Source organism: Eubalaena glacialis, chromosome 9, assembly GCF_028564815.1.
Source record: "Eubalaena glacialis isolate mEubGla1 chromosome 9, mEubGla1.1.hap2.+ XY, whole genome shotgun sequence".
Taxonomy (NCBI): domain Eukaryota; kingdom Metazoa; phylum Chordata; class Mammalia; order Artiodactyla; family Balaenidae; genus Eubalaena; species Eubalaena glacialis.
This window is the reverse complement of record NC_083724.1, coordinates 55,045,098-55,062,757: the sequence shown is the minus strand read 5'-3', so window position 1 is coordinate 55,062,757 and position 17,660 is coordinate 55,045,098. Positions and strand designations below refer to the sequence as shown.

General features: G+C 35.4%; 1 protein-coding gene across 6 annotated transcripts in view; it reads left to right on the top strand.

Moving 5' to 3' along the window:
* Positions 1-17,660, top strand: part of RFX3 (regulatory factor X3) — a 289,898-nt gene that overhangs the window by 183,762 nt on the left and 88,476 nt on the right. For all 6 annotated transcript variants that reach the window (XM_061201235.1, XM_061201234.1, XM_061201231.1 and 3 more), the window contains one exon: positions 11,633-11,891. In XM_061201235.1, the coding sequence (XP_061057218.1) occupies positions 11,633-11,891 (259 nt within the window). The remainder of the gene's footprint in view (positions 1-11,632; positions 11,892-17,660) is intronic.

Sequence of the window (17,660 nt, the reverse complement as noted above, 5' to 3'; positions counted from 1 at the left end):
ATGTAAACCCGGATACTGTAAAACTCTTAGAGGAAAACATAGGCAGAACACGCTGACATAAATCACAGCAAGATGTTTTTCAATCTGCCTCCTAGAGTAATGGAAGGCTTTCAAATATGGCTTCTCAGAATATCAGAGTTGTGAAGGTCGTGGAGATCATTTATTCTAATCTTTCCACTTTACAGGTGGGAAAACTGAGGCCCAGAGAGGTGCAATAATTTGTACCTCTAGTTAGGTAGTATTTAGAGTTCATATTTTCTGACCTTCAACACATGTTCCTTTCCAGTGATCTGTAGGTAGAGGTCTTTTGATCATGAGTTATTTGGAGGTTTGGGGGGAAGGGTTGGCCAATCATAAAAAAATTTTTTAGTAAATTTTATACATTATGCTATTGTATTATTGTATATCTTATTGTAGATAATAAACTCGTGGGGTTTTTTATGACTGATGACTCTTTAAGACTAAGAGTCTGTTGTTGTTCGTATGAATCATTGTATGTTTTTTTTAATCCCATCTTATACTTTTATAGTTAAATTTATTTTGTGAATATAGGATGTTCTTTGGATATTCATTAAATATATAGAAAAGTCCATATTTACTAATTTTTCAACATCGAATGTTATAGTTAAACAGCTTCAGAAGAAAACGCTATTATTTGACTGCCCTGGCTGTATTCCTTTTTAATATTTCTCATTCGTAGAATTAATTGATGCACATTAAGGGCAATTTGCTCTGTGATATTTTCATATCCAGTAGCATAATGTCCAGAATAATTCTGCATTGTAACACTTGGAAAAGTTTAGACCTGTAAATTTTCTCTTCCTCTCCTCCTCCCTCCTTTTTTTTTTTTTTTTTTTTTTTAAAAAAAAGGTGAAAATGAAGGAAATCCACATGTGCTTTTTTAGGTTTAGAACCAACTTGTATTATTTTCTTAAATGAACTTCAGAGACCCAAGTTCAAGTATCATTTCTCTTACTGACTACAGTATAACATCAGGCAAATAACACATTTGCACCTAGATTTCCTAATTTGTGAAATGAGGATTAATAGTTAAAAGCATTAATTACTAACCAGGTCAGGTTCAGGATGGGGAGGGTGTAATGAGAGCAGGAAATGGGGTTATTTGTATTGTCTGAAAAAACGTATTCACTTTTAGTATAGTTACTCTTATAAAACTAACTGCAAAAGAAGTTAAACTTATAAAAATCTCTGCGTGAACAAATATTTGGAAGCTAGAGTGAGAACTCTTTGTTTGGGAGTATGCATTGGAAAAGGTTGGGAAACACTGTATTGTGCTTCACAAGAGACTACAGTCTTGTAGATCCCCCAGCTATACAGAGTAGATCCCCCAGCTATACAGAGTTGAAGGCTGGTTCACAAAGGTTGAGCTTTGTAATGGCCAGAAGGTTTTGGAGGGGACAAATCCAACAAATCTTAGTCTGGCCCTCAGAAGGAGTCAGACGAATAGACTTGCCTCCAGGGAATGCTCCGAGGTCCCAAACTGCCTGAGTCCAGCAGTGTGCCTGACTTTGGGTATGGGGCATACCACATGTTTGCCTGGACTTAGCACCTGGGTTGGCCTCAACAACATACACACATGCTTTAGCTGCGTTCATCCATTTTTGAAAGTCCCACTTGACAACATACCCATCTCTAACAAGTACCTGGTTTCTCTGTTCCTCTTTATAGTGAATCCTCTTAGGATTGACCTCATATTCTTCATTCTCTTCCAAGCTGGCTTTTTTCTCCACATTACAATGAAGTTGCTCTTATCAAAGTCATTGATGACCTCCATTTGTTAAATCTAATAGACATTCTTCTAGATTAACTTTTCTAAATCTCCAGCAATCAACTAGTCAGCTACTCTATCCTTGATTCTTTGTCTTCTTTGACTTTATATTCTTCTGTTTTCTTCCTTTGTTATTGGATCCTCTTCAGTCTTATTATTGGCCAAACAGTTTTTCTGTGCCTAAGTTTCCTTATTGTTTCTAACAGAGACATTTCTTCCACAACACTTATGACTATCTGTCATTCTCCACTATCTACTTTTAACTTATCTAATATCTGTCTTTTCCCCACTAGAATGTAACTGTCATGTGGGCCCAGTGCCTTGTTTGTTTGCTCCCCATTCTCTCTCTCATACCTACAACGGTCGTATATGATAGGTGCTCAATCTGTATTTGTTGAATGAATTGAATAAAGAATAGCATTTGATGACAGGTGAGACACAAGAGCAGATTACTTGGTAGTTTTAAATATACAAGGAAAAATGAATGGAACTGAATTGAGATGCTGCTAACATAGTATTAACACACCTTTTTTTTCTTTTTTTTCAGTTTTTTTTTTCTAGTACAATTTTTTTGAGCTTATGTGCATGTATATGGTTGCTCAGTGCTTTTCTTTTTTTTTCAAGTATACAATACAGTATTATTAACTATAGTCACTAAGCTGTACGTTAGATCCCCAGAACTTATTCGTCTTATAACGAAAGTTTGTACCCTTTGACCAATATCTCCCCATTTCTCCCACCTCCCAGCCCCTGTACCATTCTGCTCTCTGTTTCAATGAATTTGATTTTTTTTTAATTGGGTTATAGTTACTTTACAATGTTGTGTTAGTTTCTGCTGTACAACGAAGTGAATCAGCTGTATGTATACATATATCCCCTCCCTCTTGGACCTCCCTCCCACCCCCCCCACCCCCATTCTACCCCTCTAGGTCACCACAGAGCACCGAGCTGAGCTCCCTGCACTATACAGCAGGTTCCCACTAGCTGTCTGTTTTACACATGGTAGTGTATTTATGTCAATCCCAATTTCTCAATTCATCCCACCCCCCACGACCCCCCGCCCCCGTGTCCACACGTTCATTCTCTACATCTGCGTCTCTGTTCCTGCCCTGCAAATAAGTTCATCTGTACCACTTTTCTAGATTCCACATATATGGATTAATAAACGATATTTGTTTTTCTCTTTCTGACTTGCTTCACCAATGAGTTTGATTTTTAATATTCCACATATAAGTGATATCATACAATACTTGTCTTTCTCTATCTGACTTACTTCACTTAGCATAATGCCCTCAAGGTTCATCCATGTTGTTGCAAATGGCTGAATAAGAAGTAAGTGTTGGAGAGAATGTGGAGAAAAAGAAACTCTTGTGCACGATTGGTGGGAATGTAAGTTAGTACAGGCATTATGAAAAACAGTATGGAAGTGCTTCAAAAAATTAAAAATAGAACTACCATATGATCCAGCCCAGTTTTTCTTATTTGTAAATTTAGACCAGTAACTCTGGATCAAAATCTTTTATGATGTCATTCCTGCCAAAGTTGATTTAAGTCTATATCTACTTCCCTGACTTCTGTTGTCAGGGCAGATGACCTGTATATGTACTTATTATGTGCACCTTTTTGGTATGCTTCAAAAACCATTATAGCAGTGAACAGAAATTTTGGTAATGGCTTTCATGGATAACTGCCACAGAATATAAAACTTCTTTTATAACTGTGGACTTTGACTTTTTAAAAAACTCAAATAAACTAAAAGCACTAATAGTTGTGAAATAGCACTTTTTTTCCTTACTCCTGTGAAAGTTGGTCTTCACATTTTTATTATCCTCTAGTACAGTGGTTCTCTAAGTGTGTTCCTCAGATCAGCAGCATGTACCTCATCTGAGAAACGCCAGCCTTGTTAGAAATGCCAGTTTTGGTTCCCTAGCCCTGTTCTACTGAATCAGGAATTCGGGTAATGGAGCCTAGCAATCTGTGTTTTAACAAACCCTTCAGGTGTTCTGATGTGCACTAAAGTGTGAGAACCACTACTTTACGATATACAAATGAAGAATTGAAATGCACAGTAAAGTGTACATGTCCAGATATCTTTATGTAATGATAATTTAAAGTTATGATTTCAGTACTCTGCACATTATCAAAATATATAATATTAAAAATACTACATATGAATGAAAAAGCTCAATTAGTTATTGCAAGGATTATTATTGCATTTTAATAATTCATTCTTGCATTTCCTCTGTAGCTGTTGTGGCAACAGCTCGATAAATGCTTTTATTTTTTACCTATTGTTTTAGCAGTTGAAATTAGCAGAAATGAGTATATCTTCTGAATTTAAATCAAGTGTTTCATTAGTGATTCTAGTATTTTATTACTTTATATTTAATTTATTGTTTTTTATTCTTAGGTAATAGTGTCTTATATTAGGTCACTTGAATTCCTTTCTGAATTACTGTTTTCCCCTTTGGTGTCCTGCACAAAATGGACATGTCACCTCTCTGATGTACCTTCTGCCTTCAGTCTGACTTAGAGCATTCAAGAAATGATCTATGTCAAAACTCAAAAAAGGGGCTTCCCTGGTGGCGCAGTGGTTGAGAATCTGCCTGCTAAGGCAGGGGACACGGGTTCGAGCCCTGGTCTGGGAAGATCCCACATGCCGCGGAGCAACTAGGCCCGTGAGCCACAACTACTGAGCCTGCGCGTCTGGAGCCTGTGCTCCGCAACAAGAGAGGCTGCGATAGTGAGAGGCCCGTGCACCGCAATGAAGAGTGGCCCCCGCTTGCCACAACTGGAGAAAGCTCTTGCACAGAAACGAAGACCCAGCACAGCCAAAAAATAAATAAATAAATAAATTAATTAATTAATTAAAAAAAAAAACTCAAAAAAGTAGTGCATGTTAGCCAACCAGATATTACATACCACGAGACTGCAATTTGTTGAAGATTCCAAATAATCTAGCTACTTCTATGCAGGGCTTTGGTGACTCCCATAAAAACTTCACAATGAAAAACTGTTTAAGAGTTCTTGGTTTCAAGCAGCAGAAACCAAGTCTGGCTTATTTAAGCAAAACAAAGAATTTATTGAAAGATATTTGTGACTCAGAATTTCTAGGAAGTCTGAAGAATCAAGCTGAAAAAAGACAGGTACAAGCATTGTTAGACAGCAGCCAGACCAAAGGCAAAAACACACCCCAGAAGTTGTCCAGTAAGGACACCACACGACCACAATCATCTCAAACGCTGTTGGCCATTGCTGCCGCTATCTCTAACAACAGTTCTCCCAGTTCCCAAATTCTCCTAGCTCCCAAACTTTTTGAAAATATTTAAAACTGATTCATTCTGGCTGCCTTTAGTTACTTATATCCTCAGTCAAGTCCAATCAGACATATATTTGCTAGCACTACATGGAAACACCTTACAATAAGATTATGTCCTCTCATTATATCTAATGAACATGTTTCAGAATCATCTTACATGGCTTATCTGTAGCAGTGTGCCCTGTTTGCTACTCCCTTTTCTCATGGTTTCCTGTTACCTCTCTGACCTCAGGCCTTTCTTTAGGTTGTTTCTCTGGCTGGAACATTCCCTTGCCTCCCCGTACCTTAGCTTCCTTAAACTCCTGTCCCAGCTTAAAATAACATCCAAACTTCTTGCCATAGTCCATAATGATGTCTTTAAGCCTTTTAAACAACCATCCACATTGAGAAAATTAGATGTACATTTTTATACTCAGATAAATATACACATGCACACACACACCATATATGCATATGACAGAAACAAAGTTTCTCAAGATAATTCTTATCCTTACTAGGTGTGATATGTTCTAATGTTGTCTAGTCTACTATAGTCTCTTTCTTTTTTTAATGCTAGTGTGACCCATTAAATTGTGGATCATGACCCACGGTTTAAAAAATTTGTTTACACTACTTACGTGTTTAGTTTTTATCTACTTTTTAAACCTCATTTGTTTCTAATGTCCTTCTCATTCTTTTTAACCAACCATTCTAGACTTCTAGTTCCTTCCTAAATACCAGGATCTTTCCTGTGTCATGGCTTTTGCACATGTCACACTATATCTTCCTGATATATTTTTCTTCCTGTTTTCCATAGGACTGACTTCTTTTTATCCTTCAGTTTCAACCTAAATATCTCTTCTTCAGAGGTAACATTCCTTGACTAGTTGATCTAATATGCACCCTCCCATTTATTACACTTTAATATTCTATTTTTCTCTTTCATAGATTTAAGAAAATGTCTAATGATCTTATTTCCTTTCTTATTTTTGACCACCTGCCCCTTATGTTATGCAGCCCTTATGACAGTAGAGGTCATGTTCCTTTTTTCCCAGGTGCCAGAATAGATGCTCAGTAAATATTTGTTAAAAGAATGTGTACAGAGTAGCCTGAAAGCAATAAAGCATTGTACCAATGTAAGATATTATAATGATCAACATTACTATATTCTACCTTCATAATAAATTTTATGGTGTGAAATTTGCAAGGTATTTTATTTTCTTAATTTGCCATTTTCATACCATTGCTTGATTTTGTAGTTGACTAGCTTATTGGTGAGAGGATATTCAAGACTTAGGTAAAATACAAAACACATAATTTAGAGATATTATATATCTGGACTTGTGGATAAGACACCTGAAGATAAAGAAAACAGAAAGATTGGTTATAACTAAAATAAATTGACATACATAATCATCCTAGTGAATAAGCAAGCAGGGAATATTCAGGGTCATGCTTAGTCAAGGTATATGCTAAGGCATGATGGGATGCAAACAGCACTAATTTACTGAATTCAATGGATCAGAGTCCTGACATTTACATAGAACCTGATAATAGAGTCAGCTATGAAGAAGCGTCTGTCAGCAAGTATGCACATATCTATGTGTTTACATTCATTACTGGATACATATGCAGAACAATGGAAAGATTTCTCTTCTGCTATAGAATAATGTGACACATTATTTTCATAACGGTCTGAGGCAATCAATAAAGAACAAACAGGGCTTCCCTGGTGGCGCAGTGGTTGAGAATCTGCCTGCTAATGCAGGGGACACGGGTTCGAGCCCTGGTCTGGGAAGATCCCACATGCCGCAGAGCAGTTAGGCCCGTGAGCCACAATTACTGAGCCTGCGCGTCTGGAGCCTGTGCTCCGCAACAAGAGAGGCCGCGATAGTGAGAAGCCCGCGGACCGCGATGAAGAGTGGCCCCCACTTGCCGCAACTAGAGAAAGCCCTCGCACAGAAACGAAGACCCAACACAGCCGTAAATAAATAAATAAATAAATAAATAAAAATTTGAAGAACAAACAAAAGGAACACAGCAGCATCTTTCAAGTGTGCACAGAATTGCTTGGGAATTTAGCTGTTTCAGTAGTGTACAGTGCGGAAATAGTTAGCTGCTTTCAATCTGATATGCCAAAAATTGAGTACTTTTCTCAAACGTATGTCTTGGAAATTTCTCGGGAAATAGTGTGCAAGCAATATCTCATTTGTATTCGTTTTAGCAGTATGAAAGACAAGTTGATCCTAGGTATCAGAATTAAAGAGTTATTATTTCTAGTACCTAGAAAGAAAGAAGTGTTTGTTTTTGTTGGTGGTGCCTTTTTTTTTAAACAAAATTTCTCCAGTATTTACTCAGGAGCTTAGAACATTTAGAACTGAAAAGACGTTTAGGAATTATCTGTGCCTGACTCTGGCTCTGGCTCCAGACAGGCCTCCAACAAATGCGTTAATGCTTATCATCTTACCCTTGAAGAACAGTGACTAAGGATATTATGGTCTGCCTCTATTACCCAATCCAGTGTTTAAAAGTCTCCTCTCTTCCCCACTGCAAGTGTATAAGTGTCAGAGACAAATTCAGCAACAATTTGTGACACTTCATTTCCTAATATAATTGTGTCTTTTTTCCCCTAGAAATTACCAGTCTTTACCCCAGTGTGTGTTTATGCAAGCCTTCTCCTCAGTCCCATGGGTTATGATTGAGTAATGAGCATAATTTATGGATTAGGCATACTCTTTAGTGACTTTCACTCTTATCCTGTTCTTTGCTCATTTTTTAGCTAATGAATCATCTCCAACTAGGGGGAAGTATGGAAATCAAAGCTCTTTGCTGCCATATTTTTATGCTGACTTGAGGGCTATAGATACAGATTTTATATATCTGTGATGCATTTGTTTACATTACTATTGTTCACTGAGGACTAATTATATAAAGGAGTCATACCCCAAAGGTGGAGTGATTTAAACCCCGTGGAATGTTTCTCTTATAATAGAGTTGCAACTTCCATGATCATAGAACTTCTGAAATCTAAGTGTGCAATGGTAAGTATCCTCCAAAATAGTCTCGCCTTTTGCATCTCTTATTTCTTTACCATTGCAAGTACATCTTCTGCAGATTCCATTCTGAGTAAGAGAGGAGAGTAGTGGGGTGTTAGTAAACAGTTAACTAAGGTGTAAGGAACTCCCAAATAGCAACAGAAAGTCCATATGTTCCCTATACCAGCTTTTGGGACTGTTCCTCAATAGTCATTCACACATATCATTGACATATGTAAAAAGTTAAGTTCTTTTTATGTGACAGAATGGTTGAGAGCATGGGCTAAGTGCAAATTCCAAATTCATTTTTTACCAGCTGTGTGCTTTGGATAAAGCTATTTAACCTATCCAAACTTCAAGTATTCACCTTGTCTGTGGAAATAGAAATTATAACAGTACCCATCTCATAAAGTTGTAATGAAGATTAAATTAGTTAATACCTGAAAAGTACATAAAATGGTGCCTGTTGTGTAGTAAATGGTCAGTAAATATTAGCTATCAATAGCCATTATTACATGATTTATTTATAAAATCAACTTACTACTGGGGAGCATGCTTAAGCATTTTGTTTGGACTATGGAAAGGAAAGCTGGCACCATTTCCTGCCTGTCGAAGTACTTATTTATTGCCCTATATCTATGTGTACACCTTACTTGGTTATACTTAAATACTAACATCAGATTGTGTTATTTTAAGCACAGCTAAATAGGGTCACTATCATATTTAGCAGACAAATTAAAATGACCTCACTTTTCACCTAAATTTGAAATCAACATGGCTGTTTTATTTTATTAAATAAATATATAATGAAAGAAATACATAAATGAGGTATCCAGCTGGGAAATACAACAATAATGAGAAGAACTGTGTATTTTAAATGGCATTTTTCTATCTATAAAAAAAACGTTCTCTATGGAGTTGTTTCTGTCACCACCCCGAACTAAAATTTGTACGTCGATCTGTGGTGGCTCTTTCTGGAAAGCAGTAACTTTACCCAGTGTGGAATACTTTTGGAGCACTCTAATTATTTTACTAAAATTTACATTAGAAATTACATTACAAATTAATTTGTAATGGGTTAAAATGACCTGTTTTAAATAATACAGAAACGTCTTGGAATAGTTTAGCACAATTTCTCAGTTGTGCTAACCAATTTGTTTGGTTTAACAAAACAAAAGAAGGATTTATGTTTTAGAAATTTACGGAAGTCACCATTATGTCAAATGTACTTTCAAACAGAATCATATTCTATTTGTTGGTTAGTGTGCCCACTGTGTAGCTGCAACTGTGTTAAGTGTTGAGGGTACATATGGGAATAAAACATAATTTCATGGGAGTATGAATACATGAGGAAATTAACAGTGTATGGAGAGCTGTATTTCAGGTATGCACAAGGTGTTAGGAAAGTACAGAGAACAAAACATAACAGGCCTGTGAGGAGTGGCCACAGAGGGCAAAGGGTGCAGAAAAGTAATTTTGAGATAAGGTGATGCTTGAACTGAGAGTTTAAGGGTGATTTAGACGAAAGAAGAGAGCTGAAGAAAAATGTAAAGGCCTTCTAGACAGAGGAAAACATGAGATATAGCAGGGAGGCAAGAGAAGATGGCACGTTACAGGGACCAGCAAAAAGGTCAGTGTGGTGTAGGCGAAGAAAGCACTTGAGGACATGACTGATATCAAGTCCAGAGATCATGCAGGCATCGGCTCTGATGGTTCTTATAAGGCAGGTCAAGGGTTGTGAATTACTTCCGAAGGCAAGAGAGAATCATGGAAAGTTTTTTAAGAAAAGCTTTATTTTCATATTTACATTTTAGAAAAATTCCCCTGGCAGCAAAGTGAAGATAGATTGGAAAAGAGCCCGAATAGAGGAAGGAAAACTAATTAGAAGGCAGTTATAATGGAGAACATTATGAGTTAAGGCAAGTGAGTACAAGAATGGAAAGGAGAATTGGAGAATTATTTAGAAGGTAAAATTAGTAGGATTTAGTGACTGATGTCAATCTGAGCACGGAAAGTCAGCAATAATTTCCGAAGCTGAGGGTTGTGGTGCTGCCCTCTGCTGAGAGGCGGAATATAGGAAAAAGAGCGAGAGAGAGAAAGAATTCCCTGTTAGGCATATGTTCAATTTTACATTTGAGACTTCCCATATATCATGGGGTTCCCTAACAGAGATAACCAGGTGGCTGTTAGAAACCTAGATTTAAAACTCTTAAAGTATAACTAGAAAGTGGAGATATCAACTTACGAGCATGTATATGGTCATGTAGTATATGATAAAGGTATATGGTCTGAACAAATGTGAGAAAAAAATAAGAGCTGAAAATGGAGACCTCAGAAATTACCAGTATTTAATGTGCCAGAAAAATGGAGCCTCCAAAAGCTCTCGAAACATAGTGGTTAAAAAAAGTAAAAGGTGAAAAAAAAATGTCATAGAAACTAATGAACAAGAGAGGTTAAAACAGAAAGACCTTGCACATAGAAAATGTCTGCAAATATCTACACCGAATTGTCAGTACTGCCTAGCTCTGGAATGTGGTGTTGAAGAGAATGACCAAAACACTGGGAATTTTAATTTGATGTTTAAGTTTTTAAATAAAGTATTTTATACCTCTTTACTATTTTTGCAACTTCTTGTGAGCTTATACTAATTGCAAGTAAAAATAAAAGTTATGTTAAAATGTAAGTTATAGTCAATTGAATATTAAAAATAAATCAGTCGAACAAGCTCCTTAATCAGAACAGAACAAGGAGGGAAAGGGCAACATGGCGTGGTCAACAATATTATACTGCAGATAGGTCAAGAAAGATGAGGACTGACAGCAGCCTTTTAGCTTGGTATTTAGATGTGGTCACAAGTGACCTTATTAAAAGCACTTTCAGTGAAAGGCTAAGGGCAGAAGCTTGACCGCAGTTGTTGGGAAGCGGAAAGTGAGGGCATGAGGTGGCATAGTCATCACATCAAGGAGAAACTTGAGTGTAAAGAAAAAGAAAGAGTTAGGGATTTAGGGCCCATGGTAAGTGAAATCTTTGCTCAAGATCCTTATGGTGGCGAGAAAAAAGATCCATGCTAGCTACCTTAGTCATGGAGGTTTACTGCAAGTCACCCAGGAGGGTGAAATAGCGTGGGGAGCTGACTTGCAGCCCCCAGTCATTCTGGATCCCAGCTTTCCTAAAACTTGGATTCGCAGGAAGTTTTGTAAGAAATGTAAGAAGTCACGCAGCAGGATTTCTTGGAGGGAAGCAACCTGAGCTTATTTATATGCTGGAGGTAGGCACCAGTAGAAGCAAAAGCTCTAAAGTACAGAAAAGTGTTAAGGTACTTATAAAGAAATGTACCTTTAGTTTGGAAAGTAAAGCCAACTATATCTGGGAATGAAGTTTCATATAAAATACAAAAACTCACCATGTTCCAAAGGCTAAGCTGATATGTTTTAAACATATATTCACACTAGAAAAAAATAAATAAGATGATATAAATAAATTTCTTTCTTTTTTCTTCTTCTTCTAAAGCCGAACAACAACTTATCCTTACACAGAAACGCAGATGTACAGCCAAAACACTGGAGGGAATTACTTTGATACTCAAGGGAGTTCTGCACAGGTGACTACCGTGGTCTCATCCCACAGTATGGTGGGCACTGGTGGGATTCAGATGGGCGTCACGGGAGGACAACTCATCAGCAGCTCTGGAGGAACCTATCTGATTGGCAATTCAATGGAGAATTCTGGTCACTCAGTGACACATACCACTCGGGCTTCCCCAGCGACAGTAAGTATTTGAGTTTTTATTTGTTTAATTTAGGTTCTTGATAGCCTCTATTGTACATTTTTCTCTTTAGACAGAAAAAATCCAAAACACTGGGCTGGGACAACAATGTGTTGAGCAGTTTTAGTGTGTAATTTTTTCTAATGTATGTTAAAATCCGTACTTAAATAGTAAAATTAAAAATGTTTACCCATATGCCATATGTAAAGTCATTTTGCATTCTACCAGAGGGACACTTCGGGAAGCACTGATCTAGGTGATTCCAATGAAAAACATTTATATTGGCTCTGATCATAGGTATGAGCAAATAATATCTTAGGAACACAACTACGTATTTGAGTTTTCAAGTTGTTAATATTTAATAAATATATTTATTTTGACCCAAGATATCTTAATATGCTAAAATGCTATAATAGAAATAGTAATAAGAACCTATGCAGAATTTGATATCCTCAAACTCTGTAACCTGGCCTTTCCATTTTTACCTCAACTAAGCATAGGGAGAATAATCATTTAGAACCACCTAGCTAAAGTAGAAATGGAATTGATTTTCTAGATGTTTCATATAAAAGGGGCCTGGGGATTTGAATTAAGTGCATGTACCCCTTTTCCATAATCCTACCATATAGTTTGTTCTTATAATTAAATAGAAACAAATTGGGTAGAAAATAATTATATGAGAGGCTTTACATTTTTCATTTTGTGGATTTTCTTCACGATATAATATGTGCTTGGTAAGTATTTTGTATATACTTTTTTCTGTTTGTAATGATTACATGTGTTCATACTTTGATCATTTAGTATCTTTTCCCTAATCCATTTTTTCAAGCCCTTTCTTTTTAATTCACTATTTTCTGGTAACATCAGAACAGATAACTAACCGTTCTAAGTGGAGAGTTCTCTTTTTGTCATTTTTTCTTTGTATTTTTGAAGCATTTCTAATGCCCATTTCTCTCTTGCTTTTGATAACACTAAATACAGCATTTCTAAACCTTTTAGTCACACCAGTATATTTATGTAGATTAGAAACTAAATCAAAGCTTCTCTGGACCTCAGTTCCCCTGTCAATAAAATAAGGGGTTAGTTAGACTAAATGATTTCCTAATTTCCTCTCAGCTTTAAAATCATAATATTTACGAAGGAATTGTAAAATGTTCTAGATGTAAAATAACTGTATCTTTACCATAAAAGGAAAAGAGGTAGATTAGGTACCAGTACTGTATAATGCTCCTGATACAGGCCATCCGGAAAGTGATTTTCAGTGGAAAGGGAAGTACTTGCCACTTACCAAGGCCTTAGGAAAACTGGAAAGAATGGGGAGGAAGAGTCCTTTCCCACTTTCGTTTCATCTACCCTCTCTCATGCTGGGTTACCAGCGCTCCATCCCCACGCCTCTCCTGCTTCACCTTCCCCAGGCACTGCTACTTGCCTTCACATTGAATTTTAGCTATCTGTTAAACATCCTCATGAGCTAGATATGGGTTTACTAAATTTACTAGTGCTATCACTGAGTTAACTAAATTGATTATTCCAGGTCATGTATATATAGGTACAAACATTAGCAGGATGAATTTTATGGCTTGATTTTTTTGTTTGTTTTTCTGTATAGAGTGTGAAAAATGACATGACTCCTTAAGTTATCCATTACACAAATTTGGTGCAATTTTTATTATATTAATTGGTAAATTAACACAAAATAACTGACTTATAACAGCTGAGAATAGTGGGAAAACTATTTTTAAAAAATCAATTCCTAGTGTCAGTTGCACATATTAATTTACACTTTTAAAAAGGCATTAGTATTTAAGGTTATGTTAAGGATGGTTTTTTGTTTTCATTTTTACAAGAAAATTTCCTTTTTAGCAAAAGGAGTTTAAAAGTTAAATAAAGAGAGAACTTTTGCATGGAAAAATCATAAGGTGTCCTCATCAAAGCACATGATAGTGACATATGATAGATACATATTATCTAAATATACATCTGCTAGTAATTATTACCTTACATTTATTACCACAGTTTATGTTTGATTTAGATCCCCCCTCAATCGTGCTGAAGATCTTCATCTGCTTCATTCACAGTGAGGTGGTGATTCTGTACACAATTTCACATCTGTTCCTATCGTAAAGTTAACAAAGTTTAAGTGCTGTGACACCTATTTAAGATTTCCTCCCATCCTCCTCTTGCCAAATGCTAGAAAATTTGTGCTATGTATTATAGTTGTTTAGACTCCTAAAACTCTAGATGTTTTGGTAGGTGCCATGTCATTAAAGGAGATTTGCTTATTTTCATGTACCTTTTTCATTCACTGTAGAACCATACAAAGAATGTCTATGAGCACAGTCTTTAAGAACCTGTTAGTCGAGATGCAAGCCATTTCTTTCCAATCATTGAGCCAGACTGTGCTATATAAATTCAGTTTTTCTGACTGTTCTTTAGTGTTCAACCTATCACCCATAACATGCCTGATGCAGCTAACTGGGTAGGAGTAGCCTCTACTATTGCCAGAATTCCTGACAGTAGTAGTCAGTTGGGCTGTTCCTTAAGAGCCTGGAATAAGTGGAATGTATAGTCAGTTAATTCAGTTGATGTGAAACTAGTTAAATTTGAGGGCTTGGGAACAGCACAAACCTAATACCTTTACCGGTTCCTCGTTACCAAGGTTTCCTGCTCTGGTTCCCAGAATAATTGCCTTAGCTGTCTCTTACATTTGACCTCTGTCTATATAGAAATACTTTCACTTAAATTTATTAGGAATCACTTTCTGCCACAAAGAGGGTTACTCCAATGTGCAAACCAACTTCTCAGGATAAATCAGTAAAAAGAGATGATTTGAAATTGAAGCCACTACTAAGAAAAATAAATGATCAGCACTTGAAATATTTTGTTACCTGGTCTAATAGGGAATATAAAACCATCTTTCTTATAATAGAAGGATCTTTACATTAATGGAGAATTTTTATTTGAGCATATGATTTACTTTAGCTTTATAACCTTAAGTGAAAAAATATTTTACATAAACATGGTTTAGTATTTCATTTTTGCTATGCATTGTAAAATGTTTCAGTTTTCAAGGTACATAGAAATTTCAGAATTTTTCAAAAGATTATTATGGTAACATATTAAATTTTATTTGATGAATATACTATGGTACAAACTACCAATATTCAGATTTTGTCAAAATACTTTTTCTCCTTTTACTGTCCTCTTTTATTTGGTCAATGGAGTCCATGTGTATAAATTATTAAATATGTATGTATGTATATATTTTTACTTATTTAAATATAAGTATAAACTTACACACATTTAAAAGGCATTTCCTGCTGATAGTATTAAATAAGAATTTTTAAAAAGATTATGTAACATTTTTTATTGGAACATCACTGGGTATGACTTCAGCTAAGTTACTACTTGAGTAAACGTTTTACATTTCATTAAATTAATGCTAGGGATCTATTTATTGTTGACATTTCAGGAGAACATGGACATTAAGGTAGAAGAGTTGACTACAGTCATATCTGAACTCATTATGCCTTGATCTTCCTTCTAAATACATCTCCATAGTGTTTCCTTATGTGTCTTTATGCATTTTAAACTCTAATTTATTTTTCATCATTATTTTTTATATAACCGTATTTTTTTTAGAATTTTAGAATTTTGGAACCGGAACACATTTTGCATTTGAGAATCAAAAATTTGTGATTGTAGTTAGTGATATTTTTGTATTTATCACAACATAGTTTATCTTATACCAGACTATATAATAATAAGCAATTTGCTGTAAGAAGCTTAATTTATTCATTCCTCCATAAAATAACATTTGAATTCTTTTAATGAGATGGTTATTTATGGAGTTGTTTTTTCTTCTTGATAAGAAAACTAACTAAATTAGATTACATTAATCATTTTTGAGACTGTGATATGAAAGCTAATTTTCTACTTTTCTGTATATACATTTAGTAATTATATATGTTAAATGGCTCTTGCTAAAATTAGATCCCACCAAAGGGCACAAGGAAAATGTGTTGAAGCTAATATTGTTCATATCTCTACCTTTTTTGATTAATGAAAAATACTGTAATTTCTTTCAATTGTTTGGAGGAAAATTTGAATGTCCATCTACTGCTATATAAGTAAAAGTTTGGCCTATCTTATATAATTTATAGAAAGTTAAGAATTCATTCAAGAATTGTAGATGCTTTTATTTCTTTATCCTTGGGTTTGCATGTAAAGTTTTTATGAATTTATTTATGTGAATTAGTTATACATTCTTAAGGTGCACAATTCAAAAGATAAAAGAAAGTGCATAATGCAGTGTCCCCCTCACTCCTGTTCCTCAGTTCTTCTCCTTAGAGGCAATCAAAGTTATCAAGTTCTTTGAGTATCACTCTGGAGATATTCTCTGAATGTACAAGCAGAATGTCTCTCTTTCCCTCCCTTTAGCATTTTTTTTTTTTACGAATAGTAACAAAAATACTGAATCTTGCTTTTTTTTCCACCTAACGGTGTGTGTCAGAAATTTTTTAATATCAACACTTGAAGGGCTTCTTTATATTCATGGGGAAATGGCTATATTAGAAGGAGCTGAACTGCCCATTCTTTTTACCAAAGGGTAAAAAATGTTAAAATAATGTTGGATTACTTGTTATGGCTATATAGAGATAGAAAAGCAACATAGTCACATGAGACGAAAGTTTCTCTTTAATTGTCATATATAAAGATATGCTTGGAAGAAACTTTTTGTTAGAAATGTGATGTTATGCATAAATCACAGTTATTTTATATATTACATATTACAGAAATAATAAATTCCTATTTTAAATAATTTTCTTAGTTTTACAGTTAGCCTGAATGATTTAAAAATGAAAGTCAAGCAAAACTACTTTCTCCACTTATTTTGGCAGAAGAATGTATGTCCATTATGATCTTAGTATTTTCTGTGTCCCATTTTCCCTAGGCCAACCTGAGCTCTCAGATAAAACTCCTCAGAGAGAGTACCACGAATCTTCTGCTTTCTGCACTAAATCCTAAATTGACTGACGGTTCTGGTACCTCATTTTCAAAGCACTTAATAAAATGGGACTTTGAATGACTCATAGTCTCCATTGCTTCATCTATATTCCATTCAGCTGTCAGTCAGTTTCACACTGCTCCAGCCTTGAAGCTGATAAGATCTAGAGGCGGTAATTTTATGGTTAAGGCTGTAAGACATTCTACTCCTAGAAATCTTGATAAACTAGAAGGTTAAGACAAACAGAATGACAGGGGCCTTCAGCTCCTCCTGAGCATAGCTGATGGATTCCCTTCTAAAGCAAAATACAATGAGTTATTTTAATTTTTAGCTATTTCATACTGAAACAGCATTTCAGAACCACAGGTGTGTTGCAACGTGCCAGAAATGGCTAGATTCTATTTCATCCAAAATCTAGATTAGGAAGGTTTAATGATGTTTGTAAATTCTACTTACAAATATGGAAGTAAACTATGTTCCAGGTGACCTGTTGTATAACTTTAACTTGATCCTTATATTTATAAATCAAATTGCAAGTTAATTTACTAGTTTGAAACTACTGTACATTTTGAAGGAAAAAAATCACTAATGTTTCGTTTATGGAGACTAGGTGACCCAGATAAAATATGAAATGTATTGGTGGCAAATTAAAATATACTGTCATCTGTGAGTTACATATGAGTCAGTATTAGACCCATAAAATTTTAATACTGCCTGTTCCACTGGCCCATGTCTTTTATTTTAATGAGGGAAAATTCAAAATG